This window comes from Hylobates moloch, unplaced genomic scaffold, assembly GCF_009828535.3.
Source record: "Hylobates moloch isolate HMO894 unplaced genomic scaffold, HMol_V3 SCAFFOLD_2, whole genome shotgun sequence".
NCBI lineage: Eukaryota > Metazoa > Chordata > Mammalia > Primates > Hylobatidae > Hylobates > Hylobates moloch.
The window spans coordinates 102,105,575-102,122,581 of NW_026652277.1; the positions used below are offsets into that span (position 1 = coordinate 102,105,575).

The 17,007-nt window shown below is 35.5% G+C and overlaps 1 protein-coding gene across 8 annotated transcripts in view; it reads left to right on the plus strand.

Moving 5' to 3' along the window:
* Positions 1–17,007, plus strand: part of KHDRBS2 (KH RNA binding domain containing, signal transduction associated 2) — a 678,514-nt gene that overhangs the window by 578,362 nt on the left and 83,145 nt on the right. For all 8 annotated transcript variants that reach the window (XM_032154521.2, XM_058435364.1, XM_058435367.1 and 5 more), the window contains exon 7: positions 1,634–1,716. In XM_032154521.2, coding sequence (XP_032010412.1) covers positions 1,634–1,716 — 83 coding nt within the window. The remainder of the gene's footprint in view (positions 1–1,633; positions 1,717–17,007) is intronic.

The following is a 17,007-nucleotide window of genomic DNA, read 5'->3' on the forward strand; positions in this document are numbered from 1 at the left end:
CTTGTAGGATTTTAATGGTTTTAGGTCTAACATTTAAGTCTTTAATCCATCTTGAATTAATTTTTGTATAAGGTGTAAGGAAGGGATCCAGTTTGAGCTTTCTACATATGGCTAGCCAGTTTTCCCAGCACCATTTATTAAATAGGGAATCCTTTCCCCATTTCTTGTTTTTGTCAGGTTTGTCAAAGATCAGATGGTTGTAGATATGCGGCATCATTTCTGAGGGCTCTGTTGTGTTCCATTGATCTATGTCTCTGTTGTGGTACCAGTACCATGCTGTTTTGGTTACTGTAGCCTTGTAGAAGTTTCTTAAGTTGATAAATATATTAGTCTTTTCATTAAATGGGCTTAAAAGTGTTAGTCAAGATTAATGTCAAAGATTTCACATATAGGTATTTTCTATTGAAACTCCTGAACAAGATAAAGAGAGATTTGTAAGCCTCCAGATGAAAAGAATTTATGAAGTGGTAGGGTAGGGTGGAAGTGTTTTCCAGGGAAAGAGATGCTCCAGCACCAGGCACAGAAAACCTGAAGGTTTTTCCAGAAGTAGGGAATAATCGAGATGGATGGCTAGTGTTTAAAATTAATGACCACAAAGAGAAACAAAGCTAAATCATTCAGAGTGATTGATAACTGGAGTGTATAATTACTAGCTTGTTTGAACATGCTGCTATGACAAATCTGCCTTAGCTTTGTTAGTGTAACTTAACTCGAGTAATAAATTTCATCACAGAACATTATTTTACTTATGAGATTTAAAAATCATATAATGTACACAAAGTCTTTTTTTTTTTCTTTTTTGATACGGAGTTTCACACTTGTTGCCCAGGCTGGAGTGCAATGGCACAATCTCAGCTGACTGCAACCTCTGCCTTCCAGGTTCAAGTGATTCCCCTGCCTCAGCCTCCTGGGTAGCTGGGATTACAGGTGCACACCACCATGCCTGGCTAAATTTTTTTGTATTTTTTAGTAGAGATGGGGTTTCTGTTTCATGTTGGCCAGGCTGGTCTCCAACTCCTGACCTCAGCTGATCTGCCCACCTTGGCCACGCAAAGTGCTGGGATTACAGGCATGAGCCGCCAGGCCTGGCCACAAAGTCTTTATTTCACTCCTTCTTTGCTTTTTTCTTCTTTCTTTTTTTCTTTTATTTATTTATTTAATCAGTAATGACTCCATAATTTTTACTGAAAGTTGACTACAATTTAAGGATCCTGTAGTTTATAGTTTCTATCTTAATTATGATTATTAAAAGGAGAAGAAAAAATTCCCAGTGGGATAGTAACAAACATGTTAACACCACCATAAGGTTATCACAGTTGTTCTTGTATACCCAAACAGAAAAACTTATTTTGAATTTCTTAGTCATTATTATTGATGAAAATTCTAAATAAGTCTTAGAGTAGGTATTGCTGCTTCATTGATATGCTGAGTTTAATAAACATTGATACCTGATCCATGAAATATTATTTAAGTTTATGTGAGAATCATTAATCTAGTAAAATATGATACATGGTTACTTACCCAACATGAAATCTAAACCAAGATCACATTGTATAAAATTGTGCCAACTGAAAACAGATCAAAGTTAATCAAATTGACTGCTAACAGGTGTTTCTGCCATTTTTTGTCTCAGGGTTATGATGATGGCTACGGGGGTGAATATGATGACCAGACCTATGAGGCTTATGATAACAGCTATGCGACACAAACGCAAAGGTAAGGCATTTGCTATCTAAAGCAGCTTTCTCAGGATTATCTCTAACCAATTTTGTTTCTTGAATCTGAATGTCAATTATATCATGTGAGAATTTCTAGTAGTGTTTTTTCTCCATTATCTCTCTGAATTATTAAGTTGCTTACCAGATTGTGAGAGTTAAAATATAATAACCTTGCAACTGCAAACAAAGAAATAGTAGTGTGTCATTCTAAGACTAGATGATTATGGCAACCAATCAACTCATTAAATAAGCTTGTATTTAACTAAATGTTATTTTTAGATTTTTTTAAAAGACAATAATAAAAGTTAGGCACTTGTTCAATGTACCTTTTTTTTCCGAAAATATCACATTTATTCGTAAAAGATAATAAAATGTCATTGGTACTCTGGAAAGAGGGAAATTCCTGAAACATCTTAGGGAATCAAGAATTCCTTTGCTTTCTTGATAGATCTCATATTGATTGTTGAATATATCTCATTAGATTGACCCAAAATTTGTGATATAAATGATTTTTTACTTCTTCAAAGTCAGATTTATTTGAGATGTTATTTATATGTGATGAAATTTACCCATTTAGAATACAGCTGTATACGTTTGGCAGATGCAAACTACTGTGTAATGACCACCGAAATTAAGATATAGAGCATTTTCACCATCCAAAAATGCTTCTTCATGGCCCTTCGTAGTCAACTTCTCCCTCATCCTCAGGCCCTGGAAACCAACTATCTGTTTTTCGTTACCACAGTTTTACCTTCTCTAGAACACCTTGTAAGAAGAAGCAATAGAATAATGTAACGTTTTGAGTGTGGTTTTTTTTTTTGTTAACTATGAAGAAAATAGGTGTAAAACAAATGCATATTTAGAAAATTCAGTCACCCACATTTTTTTCTTAAAAATGTTACAAATTTCACAGGAAAATACAGGGGGTCTATGAGTTAAGTGAATTTCCCATTTATGTGATTGACAGAAGCCAATGGAACTTACTGTTGCAAAATCATTATCGCATTGATCATTTCTTGACCAACTTTATTGGCACCCAAGGAGACTTAATTAATAAACCTCCTTTAGGACTTAAGTAATATTTGAGTGAGGAGAAGTGGCAAAGAAGAAAACAACTTTAAGGTCATTATAGATTAGAATAAATCTACATGTATTGTGGAAGTTTGGATTTTCTGTGGCCTGAATGACAGCACAGTAAAAGTATTGAAGAGAAATTTTATTTAGAGGGAATACTGTGGGCAAATTAGAAATAAGATGAGTGTGAACTGATATCTTTAAAACTAAGTATGATTTAAGTTATCACTGTAGAAATGACCATCGCTGACACTGAATAATTGGTTAATTTGTAGTAAGCTAAATAGAGAAGCCATCATGAGCCAAGAGCTTTTGCTGTAATATCTTAATTGTCCCAATTACATATTGGAAAACAACACAGTTATTTAGGCTTAGGGTAAGTTTTGCATCACATTACAGGTACTGAACAGAGTGTTATATGCAAATTGGCTACATATTTAGACTGTCTGCTAATATTTTCAATCAAATTGTTAGTTTATCGTTATACATTAGCACATAAAAATAGTGATAACAAAGTTCCATAACTAGTTTCAGAAACCCTTGATAGAAAGTGTAGTTACCACACTCGACAAACACAATTAGAATAGACTAAAATAATTCCTTGATGCAGCTCTGTAGAGCTACAATTAAATAGAAGAAATTTTGGAATAATTTTCTGAAAATGAGGGACTTTCTCTCTTCTGGTGAGATTTAAGTGGGCTCAACTGACCCTAAGAAACAAGAAGAAAAATATGAGATTAAGATAATTTAGCTTTGAATATCTGAAAAACGAATGTTAGAATTGTTGAACACACACACACATACATACATATATATAAGGGCTGTATATAATAATTTTAGAATAAAACTTGTTTTAATAAAGTATAATTTATATGTAAAGGGACATTTTCTACACACTTCTGCTGCCTTCTCTGTCTCCTTTCCTATCCACTCAATTTTTATGGCTAAATTCTTCCCATCCTGCCAACCCCAGCTCAAAAGCCAACTCTTCTAAAAAGTCTTTTCTTAATTGTGTTTTGGGGAATAATCTGTTTCTGCCCTGAATTCCAATGGCAGCAGGTATTTACTTTTCTATAGCATTTATTTCTCTGCCTTACATTGGGACTATTTGTGTACATGTCCCTATCATTTTCGTTATTTGTTCCAAATCCTTTTCTAATACAGCCTCATCTCTTTCACAATACTAGGTACGAGGTCTTTCGTGGGGTATGCACTGAAGCGATAATTGTTGAGTATGTGAATGTCGAGCCTAATATGTTCTACACGATGCGGATACAAAATAAGAGCCTCATTCCTCAAAGAGAATACCAAATTCAGAATTACATATATCATATTTACTGACAGAATATTTATGTGCCTCTCTGATACTTTACTGTTAAGCCAGAGGGACAAAGAAAGTAGGTGATGAAATTAGTTGCAGTGATACCAATGTCTATATTACAATAATGATAAAATGCCTATTTTGGTCAAAATTTTATCCTCAATACTAGTATAGTTTCTGAAACACTAGAGGTTCTCAGTAAATATTTGTTGACTAAATAAATGAAAATGAGTAAATGCACTAATTAGTAAACTATTTTTTTTTCAGAAAACTGTGAAAAATAATTTTTAAATATCATGCCAATTTCTAATAGAAATAGATACACACTAGAGTTCTTATTAGATAAAGTGTTTAATGCCTACCTTTAGATTATTTTTTAATCAATTGTATTTTATCAAAATTAAATTTTGTTCTCTAAAATACACTGTTATTAAATAAAATGGCAAGCTACAAACTGTGAAGCAATATTAGCAAAACATGTATTTCTAAAGAATATCTTTGATTGTATCCAAAGTATGCAAAAACTGCTAAAACTTTAGAATCAGATAAATAGCCTGACTTTTAAAAATGGGCAAAAAAATTTTAACAGACATTTCACCAAAGAAGATATACAAATTGCAAATAAGAGTCTAAAAATATGTTCAACATCATTATTCATTAGGAAAATTGAAATTAAAACCACAATTAGATACTAGTACACCGATCATCGAATGGCCAATATTAAACAGATTGAATTATCAAATAAATGTTAGTGAGGATGTGGAGCAACTGCAATGCTCACATATTGCTGATAGGGATGTAAAACTGTAAACCACTTTGGAAAACAATTAGGCAGTCGCTTATAAAGTTGACCTACATTTACCATATGACCCAGCAATTCTTCTCTTCAGTATTTACCCAAGTGAAATGAAAACATTCATCTGTCATGGCGGTTTGTTGTACAGATTATTTCATCACCCAGGTATTCAGCCTCGTACCATCAGTTCTTTTTCCTGATCGTCTCCCTGCTCCTGAAGGCCAAAAGGCCCCAGTGTGTGTTGTTCCCCTCTATGTGCCCATGTGTTCTCATCATTTAGCTCCCACTTATAAGTGGGAATATGTGGTATTCTGTTTTCTGTTCCTGTGTTAGTTTGCTAAGGATAATGGCCCCCAGCTCCATCCATGTGCCTACAAAGGACATGATCTCATTCTTTTTTATGGCTGCCTAGTATTCCATGGTGTGTATCTACCACATTTTCTTTATCCTGTCTATCAGTGATGGGCATTTAGGTTGATTCCACGTCTTTGCTATTGTGACTAGTGCTGCAATAAACATACAAGTGCATGTGTCTTTATAACAGAATGATTTATATTCCTTTTGGTATATGCCCAATAATGGGATTGTTGGGTAGGATGGTATTTATGGCTTTAGGTCTTTGAAGAATCATTACATTGTCTTCCACAATGGCTGAACTAATTTAATAACAAACCTTCACTTGTATCCCTGAACTTAAAAGTTTTTTTAAAAAGAAAATATAGTAAAAAAGAAGAAGATAAATACAGTCACCCAGAAACAGCTGTTGTGAACATTTCTGGAGTATCTATTTATCAATGTATCATCTTTTTATCTATCTTGCATGTGTGTTAACACATCTACCTACATTTGAAATCATATACTGCTAATTGTTTTGAATTTTAATTTTAACTCTCCAGCACATAAGAACATCTATGTTAATAAATGAATGTCTACAACATAATCTTTAATGGCTGTACATTGTTTCATTGTATGATTTGATCACAATTTAATCATTCTAGTACAGTTAAATGTTTAAGTTATTTTCAATTTTTCATAACTCTAAACAAATATGTGATTAATATCTTTGTTACTAAATCTTTTTTTTTCTTCAACTTTTATTTTAAATTCAGGGGTCCATGTGCAGGATGTTCAGGTATATTACATAGGTAAACAAGTGCCATGCTGGTTTGCTGCACAGATTATCCCATCACCTAGGTATTAAGCCCAGCATCCATTAGCTATTCTTCCTGATGCCCTCCCTCCCTCCAAGAGGCCCCAGTGTGTCTTGCTCCCGCCGTGTGTCCATGTGTTCTCATCATTTAGCTCCCCCTTAATAAATGAGAACATGTGGTTTTTGGTTTCCTGTTCCTGCATTAGTTTGCTGAGGATAATGGCTTCCAATTTCATCCATGTCCCTGGAAAGAACAGAATCTCATTCCTTTTTATAGCTGCATAGTATTCCATGGTGTATATGTACCACATTTTCTATATCCAGTCTATCATTGTTGGTCATTTAGGTTTAGGTTGATTCCATGTCTTTGCTATTGTGAAGCTTCAGTGAACATACATGTGCATGTATCTTTATAATAAAATGATTTATATTACTTTGGGTATATACCCAGTAATGGGATTGCTGGGTCAAAGGGTATTTCTGCTTCTCGGTATTTGAGAAATCAATCCACTGTCTTCCATGATAGTTGAACTAATTTACGCTCCCACCAACAGTGTAAAAGGGTTTCTTTTTGCCTGCAACTTCACGAGCATGTTTTTTGACTTTTTAATAATAGCAATTTTGACTGGTGTGAGATGTTATCTCATTTTGGTTTTGATTTTTCTCTAATGATCAGTGATGTTAAGCTTTTTTCATGTTTGTTAGTCACATATATGTATTCTTTTGAGAAGTATCTGTTCAGGTCCTTTGCCCAGTTTTTAATGGGGTTGTTTGTTTCCTGTAAATTTGTTTAAGGTCCTTGTAGACTCCGGATATTAGACCTTTGACAGATGGATAGGTTGCAAAAGTTTTCTTCCATTCTGTAGATTATCTGTTCGTTCTGATGATAGTTTATTTTGCTGTGCAGAAGAAGCTCTTTAGTTAGATTCCATTTGTCAATTTTTGCCATTGTTGCTATTGCTTTTGGCATTTTCAGCATGAAATCTTTGCCTGTGTCTATGTCCTGTATAGTATTGCCTAGCTTTTCTTCTAGAGTTTTTATAGTTTGGATTTTACATTTAAGCATTTAATTTATCTTGAGTTAATTTTTGTATATGGTGTAAGGAAGGGGTCCAGTTTCAATTTTCTCCATATGGCTAGACAGTTCTACCAGAACCATTTATTAAGTAGGTAACCCTTTCCCCATTGCTTGTTTTTGTCAGGTTTTTTGAAGATCAGATGGTTGTAGGTGTGTGGTCTTATTTCTGAGTTCTTTATTCTGTTCCATTGTTCTATATGTTTGTTTTTGTACCAGTATTGTGCTGTTTTGGTTACTGTAGACTTTTAGTATAGCTTGAATTCAGGTAGTGTGATGTCTCCAGCTTTGTTCTCTTTGCTTAGGTTTGTCTTGGCTATTCAGGCCCTTTTTTGGTTCCACATGAATTTTAAAATATTTTTTCTAATTCTGTGAAGACTGTCAATGGTAGTTTAATGGGAATAGCATTGAATCTATAAATTGCTTTGGGCAGTATGGTCATTTTCATGATATTGATTCTTCCTATTCATAAGCATGGAATGTTTTTCCATTTATCGCTTCCTGTCTGATTTCCTTGAGCAGTGGTTTGTAGTTCTCCTTGAAGAGATCCGTCACTTCCCTTGGTAGCTGTATTTCTAGATATTTTATTCTTTTTGTGGCAGTCATCAATGGGAGTTTATTCATGATTTGGCTCCCTGCTTGTCTATTGTTGGTGTATAGGAATGCTAGAGATTTTTGCACACTGATTTTGTATCCTGAGGCTTTGCTGAAATTGCTTATTAGATTAAGAAGCTTTTTGGCTGAGATGATGGGTTTTCTGGATATAGGATTATGTCATCTGCAAATAAAGAGAGTTCAACTTCTTCTCTCCCTATTTGAATATGCTTTGTTTCTTTCTCTTGCCTCATTGCCCTGGCCAGAACTTCCAGTACTAAGTTGAATAAGAGTGGTGAGAGAGGGCATCCTTGTCTTGTGCCAATTTTTAAGGAGAATTCTTCCAGCATTTGCCCATTTAGTATGATATTAGCTGTGAGTTTGTTATATTTGACTCCTATTATTTTGAGGTATGTTCCTTTAATACCTCATTTATTGAGAGTTTTTAAAATGAAGGGATGTTGAATTTTATTGAAGGCCTTTTCTGCATCTATTAGTTCTGTTTATGTGATGAACCAAATTTATTGATATCTGTATGTTGAACCAACCTTGCATCCTGGGGATGAAGCCAACTGGATCATGTTAAATAAGTTTTTTGATGTGCTGCTGGATTCAGTTTTCCAGTATTTTATTGAGGATTGTTGCATTGATGTTCAGCAGGGATATTGTCCTGAAGTTTTTTTGTTTCTTATATCTCTGCCAGGTTTTGGCATCAGGATGATGCCAGCCTCATAGAATGAGTTTAGGAGGAGTCCTTCCTTTTCAATTTTTTGGAATACTTTCAGTACACTACTAGCTCATCTCTGTACCTCTGGTAGAATTCAGCTGTGAATCTATCTGAGATTCTGGTCCTGAGATTTTTTTGGTTGGTGGGCTATTTATTACTGCCTCAATTTCAGAACTCATTATTGGTCTATTCAGGCATAAAATTTCTTCCTGCCTTAGTCTTATGAAGGTATATGTGTCCAGGAATTTATACATTTCTTCTAGATTGTCTAGTTTATGTGCATAGAGGCGTTTATAGTATTCTCTGATGGTCGTTTGTATTTCTGTGGGGTCAGTGGTGATATCCCCCTTATCATTTCTGATTGTGTTTATTTGATTATTTTCTCTTTTCTTCTTTATTAGTCCAGATAGCAGTTTATCTATATTTTTAATGGTTTCAAAAAAACAGCTCCTGGATTCACTGTTTTCTGAAGGGCTTTTCATGTCTCTGTCTCCATTAGTTCCACTTTGATCTGGGTTATTCTTGTCTCCTACTAGCTTTGGGGTTTGTTTGCTCTTGGTTCTCTAGTTCTTTTAGTTGAGAAGTTAGGTTGTTAACTTCAGATATTTCTAGCTTTTAAATATGGGCATTTATTGCTCTAAATTTCCCTCTTAACCCTGCTTTAGCTGTGTCCCAGAGATTCTGGTACATTGTCTCTTTGTTCTCATTAGTTTCAAAAAACTTCCTAATTTCTGCCTTATTTACCCAAAAGTCATTCAGGACCAGTTGTTCAATTTCCCTGTAGTTGTGTGATTTTTAGTGAATTTCTTAATCTTGAGATCGAATTTGATTGCACTGTGGTCTAAGACACTGTTATGATTTCAGTTCTTTTGCATTTGCTGAGGATGTTTTACTTGATTATATGCTCAATTTTAGAATAAGTGCCATGTTGTGATGAGAAGAATGTATATGCTCTTGTTTTGGGGTGGAGATTTCTGTATATATCTATCAGGTCCACTTGATACAGAGCTGAGTTCAGGTCCTGAATATCTTTGTTAATTTTCTGTTTAGATGATCTGTCTAATATTGTCAGTGGAATGTTAAAGTCTCCCACTACTATTGTATGGGAGTTCTAAGTCTCCTTGTAGGTCTCTAAGAACTTGTTTTACGAATCTGGATGCTCCTGTATTGGGTGCATATATATTTATGATAGTTAGCTCTTCTTGTTGAGTTTAACCCTTTACCATTATGTATTACCTTTCTTTGTGCATTTTGATCTTTGTTGGTTTGAAGTCTATTTTGTCAGAAACTAGGATTACAACCCCTGCTTTTTTGTTTTCCGTTTGCTTGGTAAATTCTCCTCCATCCCTTCATTTTGAGCCTATGTGTGTCTTTGCACATGAGATGAGTATCTTGAAGACAACATACCTACGGGTCTAGGCTGTTTATCCAGCTTGCCATTCTGTGTCTTTTAATTGGGGCAATGAGTCCATTTACCTTTAAAGTTAGTATTGTTATATGTAAATTTGATCCTTTCATCATGATGCTAGCTGATTATTTTGCAGACTGTTCACATGGTTGCTTCATAGTATCACTGGTCTGTACTTCAGTGTGTTTTTGCAGTGGCTGGTAATGGTTTTTTCTTTCCATATTTAGTCTATTTTTAAGGAGCTGTTGTGATATAGCTCTTGTGACAAATTCCCTCCACATTTGCTTGTCTGAAAATGATCTTATTTCTCCATCACTTATGAAGCTTAGTTTGGTCAGATATGAAATTCTGGATTAGAAGTTCTTTTCTTTAACAATATTGAATATTGGCCCCCAATCTCTCCTGGCTTATAGGGTTTCCACTGAGAGGTTCTCCACTAGTCTGATAGGCTTTGCTTTGCAGGTGACCTGGTCTTTCTCTCTGGCTTGCCCTTAAATTACTTTTCTTTCACTTCAACCTTAGAAAATCTGATGATTATGTGTCTTAGGTTTGATCTTCTCATGGAGTATCTTACTGGGGTTCTCTACATTTCCTGAATTTGAATATTGGCCTGTGTTGCTAGGTTGGGGAAGTCCTTCTGGATGATATTCAAATTTTCCAACTTCATTCCATTCTCCCTCTCTTTCAGGTACCCCTGTCAGTCATAGGTTTGCTCTCTTTAAATAATCCCATATTAGTCAGAGGTATTGTTCATTCTTTTTCGTTCTTTTTTCTCTATTCTTGTATGCCTGTCTTATTTCAAAAGGTAGTCTTCAAGCTCTGTCTTTCATCCACTCAGTCTATTCTGCTATTGATACTTGTGATTGCATTGTGACGTTCTCGTATTGAGTTTTTCAGCTCCATCAGGTCAGTTATGTTCCTCTCTAAACTGGCTATTCTGCCTATCAGCTTCTGTATTGTTGTTTGTTTGTTTGTTTGTTTTTGAGATGGAGTCTTTCTCTGTTGCCAGGCTGGAGTGCAGTGCATGTTCTATATTGTTTTATTATAATTCTTAGCTTCTTTGCAATTGGTTTACAGCTTGCTCCTTTAGCTTAGCAAAGTTGATTATTACGTACCTTCTGAAGTCTACTTCTGTCAATTCAGCCATTTCAGCCTCAGCACAGTTCTTTGACCTCCTTGGGGAGCTGTTGTGGTCATTTGGAGAAGAGGCTCTCTGGCTTTTTGAGTTTTCAGCATTTTTGCATTGATTCTTTCTCATATTTGTGGCCTTATCTACTTTTGATCTTTGAGGTTGCAAATCTTTGAATGGGGTTTTTGTGGGTTCTTTTTCTTGATGTTATTGTGGTTTTCTGTTTGTTTGCTTGTTTGTTTGTTTGTTTGTTTGGTTTTTACAGTCAGGCCACTCATTTATAGTCCTGCTGCAGTTTGCTTGGGGTCTGTTCCAGACCCTAGTTGCCTCAGTGTTTCCCATACCTGAAGGTATCACCAGTGAAAACTGCAAAACATCAAAGATGGCAGTCTGCTTCTTCCTCGCCATGGCTCAAGCCTGTAATCCCAGCACTTTGGGAGGCCAAGGCCAGCGGATCATGAGGTGAGGAGATCGAGACCATCCTGGCTAACATGGTGAAACTCCATCTCTACTAAAAATACAAAAAATTAGCCAGGCATGGTGGTGGGTGCCTGTAGTCCCAGCTACTCAGGAGACTGAGGCAGGAGAATGGCGTGAACCCAGGAGGCGGAGCTTGCAGTGAGCCGAGATCATGCCACTGTACTCCAGCCTGGGTGACAGGGCAAGACTCCGTCTCAAAAAAAAAAAAGAGAAATATATAATTAGAATCATCCTCCAGCATTTACAAACAATATTAATATCATTTTAGCATTCTCGCAGTCTAAATCAGAAGAAATGCTGATTTTGAATTGTGAAAATAAAATAGTAGAATATGTATGACTTAGTAGAACTAAGATAAAAGATACAAATCTTTAGAGAAAATGGTCTTTAATTGATTAGTTAGCATAAGTGAACACTGAATTTGTGAGAGTATAAAATAGAATCTGGTAGATGCCTAAATGGAAAAATTATGTCATCCTCAATAGAGATTCTAGAAAAGGTTCACAAGGTAACAACCCTACAAAGGTTCACCTGAAGTTCAGCAGCTATAACAATTTTAATTAATCCCCAGTTATTTTGCAAGATATTGTTAGTTCAGGAAAATTTCAAATGAATCAGAAAAGGTGTTTCACCAAAGAATCCTCAGGAGGCAGCTTAACTGAATGACATGAATGACTGGTAAAGATGACAATGATATAAGGGGTCTCTGACCATCATCTTTTTCTCTTACCCTGTGTTTATGAGGAGAAAAAGTAAAGAAATAAATTGAGTTGATTATGCAAGCTTCAAATTGCAGGGCTAGTATTACAGTTTCCAGGGGAACTCACATACTTGAAGTTTTGATTTAAGACAAGTTACATCCTGGGATTAACACCTTTAATTGGACCAAACATTTAAATTCTGTTTATGTTCTGATACTTTTTTTTTACATACTCCTCAAAGACATTAACATTTTCAAAGATCAACCTTCTGAAATCATGGAAATTCACAAGATTTTGTCAACATTTCCCAATGTCCAAATTAAAAAAAAAAAAAACTCTACCAAACCAAATTATACATGTAGAAAAAAGTGGTTTTCATTTACTTAGATACAAGTGGTAATATTGCAAAGAAAAGCCAAAGACCAATTCAGATCTTTGATTCTAACAGTAATTTAATTTGGATGTGAAATGTTAAAAATTTATAATCTTCCAGTGTAAAATTTTAACTGTAGATTGGTATAATAGACAAAATATTAAAATGGAAGTCTTTGCTTTTCTTAGATAATGAATCAGATGAGGAACTCACACAACCTAGGAAAAGAAGCCTCCCTTCTGTGGAGAATGTACTAGGAGAGCAAAGATGTATAGATATAGATATAGATTAGACATAGTTATAGATATAGATAGATACCTCCCTCTGAAATATAAGGCATTATTACAAAGTGTTCTAGCATGAAGACCCTTTTTTGAATATTTGTAGTTGTCAGGGCTGAAGCAGTGTGGGGGCGGGGAATTAGACTCCTAAATTAGGATAATTTGTGGAGAGTATAACCAGGGAACTATTTTCAGTGGACGAGTACCACAAGGGACAATTTAGTCCCCTGAAGATAGTATCCGTAAGGTGAGGTGCTGTACTACCAAAAATAGAAATGAAAGGGAAACAGAGAAAGCTGTGGGAGAGGACACCTGACAGGAACTGAGACCTCTGCTTCAGAATGGCAACCACGGCCATCCTACAGGAGGAAGTACAGGGAGTTTGTACCCTGATCTCACTCTCCTTCCTCCTGCCAGTCTCCTGCCATTACTCCCACTGGATGGACACATTAGGAAGCAGAGGAAAACCGATCCAATAGACAGTGTTGCCATTAGTCATCCTCTAGGGAGAGAACAGGATGGAGGCAAGAATGAAAGTGGGACAGCAAATTGAAAAGATCCAGCACAACATCTAAAATTTTTATCACACTTCAATAAGTAGTAATTGTACATATTAGTGCCAGTTGCTTGAACATATAAATAATGGTATGAAATTGTTATGGAAACAGTAATGCTTTTGAATACAATGTATATTTTATTTATGAGAAAGCAAAAGAAAGAATATACAGTGAGTATACATAGTTACATTTGGTGGAAAAATAGGTTCTCAGACCCCTCGCACAAACTTCTTAGCTCCTCAAGGGTCAGAGCCTATAGGTTGGGATCCACTGCTTTTTTTGCTCAAAGGCTACTTGGAGCTATCAGTTTATAATAGCTAACCATCATTTTGTGCTAGCTGCTACACTGTATTTGGAGGTATTTTATCTCATTTGATCCCTGCAACAACATATGAAGCAGGTATCTTTTTTCTTCATTTTATATAGAGAAAATTTAAATTTTAGAAATGTTAAGTGATTTTTCCAGGTATAATATATTTAAATAGTAAATGTTGGATTTGAACCCATATCTGCCAACTCCACAGTGTTAGACATAAAGACCAACAGATACTACTACCTGAAAACCTAAATCAATTCAGACGTCTGTTATGTACCTCAAAAGGCCAGAGAGAATATGCATTTAATATAAGAAAATAGGGAGCTATCTGCATGCTTTGCAAAAAGTTCTGACCAAAAGATACTTCTGAGCAAGAAAAAAAGAAGAAATTGTTTACTGTTTTTAGGCTATACGTTTAATGTAAGCCCTTATATTTGATACTGAGTCTACAGAAATCCCTCTAATGAAAACTAAAGTGTGAAACACTGCAGTTATCCAGTAACTTAATAAAAGTTATAATATTAAGCTTGTCCTGTTCATTTAAGTGGCACTGTTCGCTATAAAGTCACTCACTCTCATTTTGTAATTTAATTCTCTAATGTCTCAATGCTATAGTCTGTGATGAGATTGAATTTACAGAAGGTTATTGGATTTAATTACTTTCCCACAGTTATTCTACAATTTAGTTGTATTTTCCTGGCATCTACAGACCTCTGCATGCATAAACAGTAGGTTTGATATTGTTTGAATTTACCGTAACAGGATGAGAATTCAGCTCTCAATAAACACTGTTTTGTTTTTTTTTCTCTCTTTTTTAGTTCTTATTTGACGTATTTATTTTAGGCACTTCAGAGAACCACTGTTAGTTTTAGGAAAGAAACAATGTGTTTCCTCAAATTATCAGTATGTATACATTGTATTTGTTGATTTTTTAATTAAGGTTAATTTTGATAATAACTAAACTACTTGCCTAAGTAGTTTAAATAGTCCATCTGTATTTAAAAATATACCATTAAAATACCTTTTATGAAACTCTAATAAGAAGAGTTAGAAAAACCATTTTCTCTACTCACATGAATGACAAGTCTCTCAAGAAAACCTAAGGAAGTGTTTTAGATAGTAGCTGAAACCTGCTTGATCTTTTATTGAGATCAAGGCATGCCAACATGTCTGTCATTTCTCCTCACCAGGTTAATTTAGAATTGGAAACACCCCTCAGGAGGAAACCAGAAGGTATTGGGTAAACCATGCACAATCAGTGCTTCAAAAATAGGAAGGATTAGATCATCTTAAATTCTGAAAGAACCTGATGTATTGCAAAAAGCCCAGCATTAAGGACAGAAAGAACCTAAGGTGAAATTCTGGTTTCACTGGTAGGTGAAGAGAAGCCTAGCTTCACACACACACACAAAAGTTTAACATATGAATAACATATTTAAGGAATCAGGAATGTTTATGAATGTATGTGACTGTCAAAGTATGCAATAAGGAGTGGTAGAGACGGTGGCAGACTGGACTGTATGTTCCCTATCTAAAGCGACTGTCGTTTTTCCAACATTAGGATATTGTGGCCATGTAGCCTAGGTTTTAAAAAAAAAATGGAGGTCAGTAATGCTTGTTATCTTTTCCTCCCCAAGAAGAGCTGGAAGTCTAGGTTTTCTAATTACTATTCCTGCATTAATTAACCACCCCAAAACCTAGTAGTATAGAACAACCGTTTTTACTATGCTCAGGAATTTTTTTGTACATCTGGAGTCTTAACAAGGTACAACGAGCGTGGCTTGTTTCTGCTCCACTATGTCTGGGGCCTTAGCTGCAAAGGCTCAGAAGCCAAGGCCTCAGCTGCAAGGGCTCAGAAGCCCAATGGCTGGGATGTGAAATCACCTGGGGATTCTTCTCTTATTATACATAGCAGTTGATGTTGGCTGTCAGCTTGTCCCTTAATTAGCACTGCTGCATGGAACACCCATACAGTCTTCTCCATGTCACTTAGGCTTCCTCATAGCATGGCAGCTCAGGCTACCAGAAATGAGTATCCCAAAAAGCAAAAGAGAAGTTGCATTACTTTTTATGACTTAGCCTCATTCTGGCAGTTGCAAGCACCTCACAAATGCGGCCAGATTCAAGAAAAGGGATAATAGTCTTTACCTGTCAGTGAGTGACAGCATGGTTCAAGAATGGAAAAAAAAATGTTCTTGCCATTTAAAAAAATATATAACCTGCTACATCAGTTTTTCTGTGCAATACTCTGGTTTTTAGATACTGGCAACTAATTTAAAGAAATTAAACTGTTTAAGGATTCAAACATATCTATAGATAGCTATGGTCCTGATTTTCTAAATTCTGTTCAACACAAAATAATCAAGATAGAGAGAAAAAAAAAACTCAGTATACAGGAAATTCTTCCAAAGGCACAGTAGAAGGACACACTAAAATACAGAGGACTATTTGTAAACAATTAGAGAAAAAGACAGACACTCAAATAAATACATAGCATGTGATAAGTACTGTGCTGGGAGGATGTGTTAAGAGGATATGAGAGTGCATGGGAGGTCACATAGATAGAGGGTGAAGAGAAAGTATCACAAGGCTTCCCGGAAGAGCCGATGCCAGGCTGAGATTGTAATGTTGAGTAAAACTTAGGCATGGACCTCATCACGTACAAAGAAATGAGAATATGATTCATTACTAGAGAATTAAATTTCCTTCAGGCAGATCAGATATTTGAAAGTGTTGGGGCATATAGCTGAGGCGATAGGAAGGAAACAAGAAAGCCTGAATACACCACTAAGAAAAAAGAAAAAAAGTGGTATTGGGATAGAGTTTTAGGTTATCATCCAACCTAGAATTTAGCAAGACCAAATTCATATTTGGAAAAAATCATCTTTTTTCTGCACCAGGTCAATGTAGTTAACTGAGCTCAATAAATTCTCCACTGGTTGCCATTCCATCCTTTTTTTGAGCGACCTTTCTATGCTTTCATTGTTTTCTTTGGTTTCTTAGTCAATTTGCATGTTAAAAAAACAGCCTCCAAGTCTTGTTATTTTGCACTTGCACATTGGTAATGAGAGAAGAGAGATGTTTTTATATTTTTTGTATAAATTAATGGGGTACAGTTGTAATTTGTTCTACGCATAGATTGCATAATAGTGAAGTCAGGGCTTTTAGGGTAACCATCACCCACATATTGTACATTGGACCTATTAATTTCTCATCACCCACTTACCATCTGGTTCCCCCACTCTTCCGAGTCTCCATTGTCTGCCATTCCACACTCTACATCCATGTGTACATATTATTTAGCTCC